Source organism: Podarcis filfolensis (genome assembly GCF_964270895.1).
Source record: "Podarcis filfolensis genome assembly, chromosome: 13".
Classification (NCBI taxonomy): Eukaryota; Metazoa; Chordata; class Lepidosauria; order Squamata; family Lacertidae; genus Podarcis; species Podarcis filfolensis.
The window spans coordinates 13,450,665-13,460,041 of NC_139615.1; the positions used below are offsets into that span (position 1 = coordinate 13,450,665).

General features: G+C 44.7%; 1 protein-coding gene across 1 annotated transcript; it reads right to left on the minus strand.

Annotated features, from left to right (window-relative positions):
- On the minus strand, window positions 1-4,550 carry LOC310748465 (C-type lectin BfL-2-like). The gene is made up of 6 exons (XM_083584291.1): window positions 4,485-4,550; window positions 2,910-2,988; window positions 2,185-2,276; window positions 1,180-1,320; window positions 540-654; window positions 1-201 (listed from the first exon to the last, which is right to left on the minus strand). Exons 2-6 carry the CDS (start codon window positions 2,974-2,976, stop codon window positions 134-136), a joined length of 483 nt encoding a protein of 160 aa, XP_083440417.1. The 5' UTR covers window positions 2,977-2,988; window positions 4,485-4,550; the 3' UTR covers window positions 1-133.
- Between the last annotated feature and the right edge of the window lie 4,827 nt (window positions 4,551-9,377).

The window sequence follows — 9,377 nt, forward strand, 5'->3', positions numbered from 1 at the left end:
GGTTGCTCTTCAGAGATGGGATGAATGGGAGAGATGGTCTTTCACTCTGAGGGATGGGAGAGGGGTTAATGCGATCAGAGAGAAATCCACCAAGCCAGCGTCCGAACAGGCAGTTTGGGAACCACAGTCTTCTTTACAGTTCATGCTTGCAGATGTAGGCATTGAGTTTCTTGCATGGAGCGTCATTCCACTCCTTAAAACCTAAAACGCAAAAAGACATAACAAAAAATTACTACTTCTTGCTCCAGTGAGTGTGGTCATCATTGATAGCCTCATCCTCCATAAATTTGCTGAATCTTCTTTTAAAGCCACTCAAGCTTCTGGCCATCACTGCCTTTTTGGGGGTGAATTCCATAGTTTAACTATGTTCTCTCCTTTTGTCTGTCCTCGATCTTCCAACATCCGGCTTCCTTAAAGGAGGACTCAAATGTTAAGGCCTTTAATACCTTGGCCGTCCAATGAAGCTGGATGTTGAAAGATTTAGGACAAGACAAAAGGAGGTACTCTCCATCAGGAAAAGGTACAAATGCTTTGCTTACCTGTGCTTAGTCTCAGCTCCACACAGTGTTCAGCATTGCGGTAGTTGTCTGGCTGGTGTTTCATCCAGGCCTTATAGTTGTAGGTGGATTCGTCAGCCCACCTCCATTTCCTGGTCTGCAGAAATGAGACAGAACAGATTGTGCGATGAATGGCCCAGAAAGAGGAAGATACCATTGGAATGACACCAATGCAAAATGAACGGGAAAGGTTGTCCAATGGGGAGCTGTTACCAGCTGTGATGCAGACAGTAGAGGAGGACACCCATAGAAAATAACGGAGAAACAGCAAGTGGGATTAAATTTGATAGATGGTTGAGGTAAGAGTGGAACGGTATTGCTAAGGAGCCACTGCTCAGTTATGATAACCAGAAATGGAACCCTATTCTATTTCTTGGTCTGCAGGAAGGAGACAGAACAGATCATGAGATAAAGGAAGTGTGAGGAGCCCAACACAGAGATGATTTGGAGAGGCTGGCCTGTGGGGAGCTAATGTCAGCCATGATAGAGAAGAAGAGAAAGACTCTCATGGTGTATGTATCATTCTGTTTGAGAGATTATTGGGATAAGGATGGGATGGAATTGCACAGTCACTACTCAGTATTGATGACAGCCAGGAATGAAGCACATGAGAGAAGCTTACCTGACGGACATCGTGGAGCCCAATCCAGACGTTGCTTATTTCTTGCTGGTAAGTGGAGATGTGCTCAGCCACCAAGAGAGTCTCTGCTTTGGTGAGGACAGAGGCGAGGTGGGCCCCACGGCCATAGCTCTGACACTCAATCTGAGGACGGAGAAGAAGCAGGGAAGTTTTGTCCCCAATGTTCATACCCGACCATCAAGATTGGTGCTGTCCCTTCTGATTGTTACCTAGCCTTCTAGGTGCCCAAGGAGACATATCACCAGAACATGAACAACTGTGGAGACTGAGAGGCTGGCCAGATGCTGCCTCAAGGCAACTCACATTGATAACCTTACTTATGGAAATCTGATGAGAAACCCATAATAAGGTAGGGAACCCCTTTCAGCCTGAGGACCCCATTCCCTTCTGGCAAACCCAGGGGTGAAGGAAGGAGAACCAGCACCCGGTGCAGGGGGTTGGGGCAAACCGCCCGGTGGCGCATGCGCATGTAAATGCAGAACGTACAACGGCAGGATCCTCTGCTCACGGCTGCTGTACACATGGTGGTGGAGTGTGCAACTGTGAGCGGAGGATCCTCTGTACGTGGCTGCGGCAATGTGATCGCAGCGGGGCGAGTCCCCCATGGGGTGCCTTCTTGTCACCCTCCTCAGAGGTGGCACCCAGGGCGGAACGCCCCCACCCCCCTTCCTCCGCCACTGGGACAACCTCTTGCTAATGGTGAGCAGGACCACAGGCAAAAGTGGGCAGAATAATGAATGTAAATGATGCCTTTGTACCGAAGGCTAGTTTCCACTCACCCTTCTATCCCCCATCCAAGAAGCAACCTTGGAGTTCAAGGACACATTCCTGTCTAGCAAATCCCTCAGGCAAGAGGGTGTGTGACTGGGGAGGAGATGTGGACTAGAGAGATCCTTGAGGGCCCGATCAAATGGGCTAGATTTAGTCTTCTGGCCTGTGTTTCACTACCCCTGCACTGTAGCATTGACAACAAGGATCCCTTCTTACCTCAGCCTCTTGCCAGCTCAATTTGTTATCAAAATACGCATAGCAGTTGCCCTGGTTTTGCAGCCACTCCCTGGCGCAGGTGTCGGCCTCAGCTGTATGGAGAAAGGATGGAGGGAGGAAGATGCCCCAGGAAGGCAGAGCAGTGAGAAGACATGTCTTTAATGTGCTCTCTGAAATCCCACTTCCATCTACACCGTATGTGTTATTTATTTATTTATTTATTTAACATTTCTGCCCTGTCCTATTATACAAAATAGGGCATTTATGTGTGGCTATGTCTGCTCAGGAGTAAGCAGCCTTGCCTTCCTTTCTAAACAGGAAGCTGGCATCCCTAGCCAGAAGCAGGTCTACTCATGAACAAACAGGCTTCTTAACATTTAAAGAAACACACAGGTGGCATTTTGGGACAAGGAAGGATACCTCCTGGGTTTACTGGAGAGGACACAAATAACTGCACATAGAAATCTGCCTTATAATGAATTAGGCCATTGGTATCCATTGCAGACCAGTATTGGCTACCCCAGGGATGGGGGATCTGTGGCGTTAGACTCCATTGAGAAAGGATAGATAACTTTAAAATCAATGAATTATGGCCTAATTTAAAACACTCTTCTGCTCTGTTCTAAAGAGCCTACCGTCCTTTGAAAATATAACATGCACTTTAATTACAGCTCAACCCAACGACAATTTCTGGGTAAGCCTCAGACATTTATAAAATTGCTCACCTTCCTGGAAAGGACTGGAAATTAGGATTCCAAGAAGGCAAAGACTGAAGTAGGTGAAGAGTCCCATCTTCTGGTTGACCTTTGAGGGAGATGAATGTACAGCACGGTAAAATCAAAGTTACATTCATTGGTTGCCATACATACAATGGGAGGGAGGGAAGGAGGGAGGAAGAATTGCAATTCTCCTTTATTTGAACTTCCAAGAACTGGGAAGGTTAGAGAAAGAAGGGAGAAACTGAAATTTCGAATAGTTGTCAGTGTTATGAAAGGGTATATTGACATTGATTTAAAGTGAGCTTCATCAGCTTCAGTTAGGAACATTTTGTGATCTTTTTTTTTTTTTTAGATGCTCATGAAAATTCATTACCTTTTAGTGCAAATTTCTGTTAATAAACACCGCTTTGTATGCAGTTTTGAGTAATGTACACATTTTTGCAAGCAATTTCCCCCTATATAATTCATTTTTTGGAACCACTATTTGGTTGGAGAACTGCATCATAAAATTTGGACAAGTTTGAATTTTGAAAGGAGAGCTGTGTTTCAGTTTGCATATTGTTTTCAGAAAGTGAGAATCTGATATATTTGCCTTTAAATCCATTTTCTCTCCCATCCCTATATACACCCCCTGGTGGTTGTTCAGTCTACCTGTTAACTGGAAATCAAATTTCGATCTGCGCACAAATGAGTCCATGCAGGTTTTATGTTCAGCTTTTGTGCCAATTTTCTTCTCTGTCTGATCTTCTTTTTCTGTCTGATTTGTGAACTTAGGGCTCATCTGCACTTACTCCATGCTTTCTAGGCAAAGGTTCAGGCTTTCCAAGTCTGTGTTTGAACAGGGTTTTTTATTTTTATTTTTTCCCCCCTCACAGGGCTTTCCATTGGAAAACCAAAGTTTTACCACTGAATTGGAGCAAATGGCAGTCTGTGGAAAAGCCAATTGCTGTTTGCTCTGGTTAAATGGTAAAATGTGCGTTTTCCCAGGGAAAGCTCTGGGATTAAACAAAACAAAACAAAACCCTGATCAGACACAGACTTGGAAAGCCCAGTTCTGTGCCTAGAAAAACAGCATAGAAGGAAGCATGTATGAGCCCTTATCTGCTTAGTGATAGAATTATACATTGTTGTTTTCCACAAGTCAGTGGAGACTGATTCATTAGGGCAGTGATGGCCAAACTTGTCCCTCCAGCTGTTTTGGGACTACAATTCCCATGATCCCTGACCACTGGTCCTGTTAGCTAGGGGTGATGGGAGTTGTAGTCCCAAAACAGCTGGAGGGACAAGTTTGGCCATCACTGCATTAGGGCAAATAGGAACTGCCCCACCAACCTCAGCCTGCCCTCAGCCAATCCTCATCTTCCTGCTTTCCTATTTACAACCAATCAGTGAGTGGCTCTGCCTGCCATTGGCTGTGGCTCCATCAACTGTTGGCCTCCATGCCTTTGGCCCTATCAATTCTTGTGGGCACCAGCCACCCTCACCACAAGTCCTTGTTCACGAACCTTTCATCCATCCCCCTCACGGCCTTTGAAAAAATCCCTTCACCAAGACTTGTAGATCACTTCCACAAGCTCTTACCTTGCGATGCTGTTCTTCTGGGTGGACCAGTGTGGTTGTCAACTGAGCCAGGTGCCTCTCTGATGGTCTCACCTAGTCTGGGTGGCTGTTATATAGACCCCAGGCAGAGGTGGTGCAATACCAAGATGAGCAGAATGCTGCAAGGAAATCCTGGTCTGATGCCTTCAGTTTTGCATAATTTAAGGCCAAATCAGTGGAATGTAGCTTACATCAACCTCTCTTTCAATTTGGTGGGGAAAAGCATAGTGAAGGGGGGGGGGAGAGTTTTGAATCCATTTCCTTATGAAGAGGAACAGGAACCACATTCTTAATCAACAATGGAAATACTGGTCCGATGTCTTCAGTCTTGCATAATCCAGGGCTGAATTGGTGGAATGCGGCTTGTATCACTAGCCTTGAGCATTGCAAAAAGGGCATCATGATACCCTTTAGTTATCTTTAAATTCGTTTCATATGATCATAAATAAATATTTAGGTGTGGAAAGGCATATGGTGTTGGGGAGGCTTTTTAAAAAGCGATATTATTAACTAGGAGAGTAGGAAAAGCATTTATGAAAATGATGATCAAATATGAAGAAACCTGCTCATTTGTCTTCTATGGGATTAAATTCCAGAGAGTGACTTTTTTCTAGCTCAGACCTTCAGCATCTGACCCTCCCAACCCAGCTTTTCTATGAAATTATTGCTTAGTATTCCTGTCCCCTGAGTAGTCATCCTCAACCAGACCGCAGGGGCTTGGATAGTGACCATAAAGCTTGGGCAGGTGAGGATAACTACTTGAAAATGATTTACAGATGGTATTGCACTCCGAGTAGGCTTGCTAAGATGTATAAGACTGAATCAGATAAGTGCTGGATATGCATTGAGGTTGAGGGAACATTCTTTCACATGTGGTGGACCCAGTGGCGTAGCGTGGGTTGTCAGCACCCGGGGCAAGGCAAGTAATTTGCGCCCCCTAACCCGTGGATTTGCGCCCCCTAACCCGTGGATTTGCGCCCCCTAACCCATGGATTTGCCCTAACCCCAGATGTTGCGCCCGGTGCGGCCGGCCCCCCCTGCACCCCCCACGCTACGCCACTGGGTGGACCTGTAAAAGCGTAAAAGATGATAGAGAAATAATCTATAATGAATTGAAAAAAAATCTTTAAAAGTACTTCCCCCCAAAAACCAGAGTCCTTTTTGTTGGGGATAATTCAGATGGAAAGTCCCAGGTGTCAAAAAAGATGATATATGTATGACACTACTGCAGCCCGTGTTTTATTAGCCCCAAAATGGAAAACGAGCGAGGTCCCAACTAAAGAAGAATGGCAACTTAAGCTGATGGAATATGTGCAGCTTGCAGATTTAACTTATAGAATAAAAGAACAAGAAGAACATACATTTAGAGAAGATTGGAAAATGTTTATTGAATATATGGGGGGAAATTGTGTACACTTGAAAATGCTGGAAGCATTAAGATAAATTCAACAGTGTAAATAAGTTTCGATGGATGTAATAATGGAATACTGAATGGTTTAGTTTATGTAAAATATACAGGGATTTATGATGTGCAAAATGAACCATGGAAAGAGAAGAAGGGAAGTCTATCTATTTATCTATCATCTATCATCTATCATCTATCATCTATCATCTATCATCTATCATCTATCATCTATCTATATCTATCTATATCTATCTATCTATCATCTATCTATCTATCTATCTATCTATCTATCTATCTATCTATCATCTATCTATCTATCTATCATCTATCTATATCTATCTATCATCTATCTATCTATCTATCTATCTATCTATCTATCTATCTATCTATCATCTATCATCTATCTATCTATCTATCATCTATCTATCATCTATCATCTATCATCTATCATCTATCTATCTATCTATCTATCTATCTATCTATCTATCTATCATCTATCTATCTGTCTGTCTATCTATCTATCTATCTATCTATCATGTATCATCTATCTATATGCTTGGGCAGGTGCATATGGATGTCGGCTACAGACAAATCTCACAGTTGCGAAGATGTGTTACAAACCCAAACAGACTGAATTCCATGCGTGACAGTTAGCATGTACACAATGGGTTCAGCTTGTGAGAAGACAACTGGAAAGTCCACACCTGCAAAAACTCGGCTACCATAGACACAAACCTTCGCATGAATTAGCCGGAGGGTGCCTTCAAAGAACACTTGTGACATAGAGCCCAACTCAAATAAAAAACCAATCAAACCTGTGAGACATCAGTTCACCAAAGTCCATTCAGTGAGGCAGCTTTCATTATGCATCCACTCTTTCCCCAGGTTGGCCAGCGGCTGCGGATGCATTGTGACAGTCGCACTATGGCGTGACCAGAGGCTACAGAAACAAAACACTCGTACGCAGCTACCCCATGTTGAGAAACAATGGCAAAGACAAGATCAACCCGAGTGATGGTTTGTGAAACCTCTCCACTGTAGGAGGCGTCAAAGGAGAACCCTGAGGCCTATAGATTTCCTTATGGCCTGAAAAGGACAGCTGAAAGGTCTTTGTATGCAAGGATATTTCATATTTTTGACAGTTCAGCCATAAGTCTTTCTTCCTTAAGTCTTTCTTGCGAAATCTCACTTTTGCTTTGATCAGTGCACTATAGGGTGAGAACGGTAATTTGGCTGATGACGGGCATGAGCAATAATATCAGCTGCAAATAAAAACCTGTGTCTCAGCATATGTCCTTGTATTCATTTTTTTTTAAAAGTAAAATCATGTCTGGCCACCATGTTGTTGATTCAGTTTTATGCACTCATCCTTGCCATCAGATATCCCCTGAGAACAAGAGGGTAGACCGCAATATGGCATAATGGCCTATGGGAAATGCAGTGCCAGCTCCTTTTTAGGTTTTGAAGATCACAGGGGTAGTCTGCTGGGCATGCCAATCTCTATACACCTATCTGTGTCCCCTGAGGAAAAGGGATGACCACAAAGCAGATGTGGCTAACCTTTTGGGGGCCAGTGGGCACATTTGTATATTAAAAGGAATTTGCAAAGAAATGCTAAAGCCACTTCTGCACTACAGAGGAGGTGGAGTTGCGGGCGTCATGGCTCCACCACACGCGCAACGGCTGGAACCCAGCCCTCGCATGATTGGGGGGATTCCCGGCCGCGTTGCCCCCTGGCCAGCCAATCGGCTGGCTCAGGGGGCATGGCGTGCCCTATGTAAGGCAGGACATGGCTGGGGATCTCCCTCTTTGCCACTCATCAGCTGTTCCTGCTTTTCCCGCCCTACAAGGTTTTTGTTCCTGCACCTTGCTATGGACCTTGGTTGGTCGCTGTTGAGGGGCCTGGTAGGAATTTTTCCACTTGGCAAGTTGGCACCGGCCACTTGGTTTTCACCTACCTCATAGCAAATTGTCACAACTTTCGTGGTATTGGCGGTTAGGCATTGGTATAGTTCTGTAATTGGAAGAGGGGAGGTAGTGCCATCACCTGTCCCACATATTGAAGGGTAGTCCGCTAAAGGATTCTGGGGGGGCGTGGCTCTGTCTGAAGCCTGGGGAGGTGAGGGCCTAAGGCACGCCCCCTAGCGGTGACCCCAGGGGAGTTCCTAGTTGATGTGGATCAGCAGGACTCCCTCTACTGGTAGTTAACCCTTCCCGGACTTCAAGTGGACGGGCTGAAGTCGGATATAGTCGGTTAGGACCAATGCCTAAGCCAATACTGCTTTTCACCTGTAACCAATAAAAGCTGTGGCCTTATTTAGCCCTTTAACCTTAATAATTGTGTCATGTGTCATTATTTCCACTGGGGGGGGGGCAAGAACTCACCACACAATGACTTAATAAAAACCCAAAACAACCAACCTCACTCCTCCTACAAACTGATGTGGAAATGTGGAAAACTAAATTTAAGAGCAGAAAAAATGAAGAACTGAGAGATCTCGAAATGGAGTTTCGCCCATCCCTACCTGTACACCACTAGTTCCCAAATCTTATATTTTCCAGCTGCGCCACTGAACTTCCTGCCCCCCATGCTTCCATGGTGCCACCTGAAACAGATCATTTTGATCTGGTGCATGGCAGGGCTGAGCATGCTTCAGAGGGCTCCCAGGGTTCTTTGGGGGAGAATCCATGGTGCTCTAAAACTGACAACAGTTTGTGGTGCATGTAATATGACCTTTTCCACCCCAACCTTTCTTCAAAGGTTGCTGTGATTAAATTGAGCCCCAGGTATGACATTATGTGGTCCCTTGGGTAAGAGCAGGGTGGAAGTTTGACCCCAGAAGAATCTGAGCTGTTGACTAAGATTTCCTCTTTTCAGTGGAAAAAAACTTTGCTAAGTAAGTCCATTTTATTAATTATTATAATTATTCCAGCTGTCCTTATTTTATCTGCAAGCCACCTTGAGTCCCTGTCAGGGAAAAGGCAGGGTATAAATGAATGAATGAATGAATGATATTTATTATTTGGACACTAGAACCCATAGACATCCAACAAAGCTGAATGTTGGAAGATTCATGGCAGACAAATTTCTTCACAAGGTACACAGTTAAACTACAGAATTTGTAGTGATGGCCACCAATTTGGATAGCTTACAAAGACCATTGGGCAAATTCATAGAGGATATGGCTATCGGTGGCAACCAGCCCTGATGACTATGTTCTGCCTCCATACCACTGGAGTGCCAGCTGCTGGAAACTTCAGGAAGGGATAGTGTGCTTGAGCACAAAGTCCTGTTTGCAGACTTCCTATAGGCATCTGATTGGCTGCTGTGAGAACAGGATGCTACTAGACTAGATGAGCCACTGGCCTAATGTTCCATACAGCCCCAGTGAGTCATTTGTGACAGAGGTCCACACGTTTTGGCCTCAGATAAAAATCTCCTGGCCTGGCCATCTCTTGTGTAACAGTAG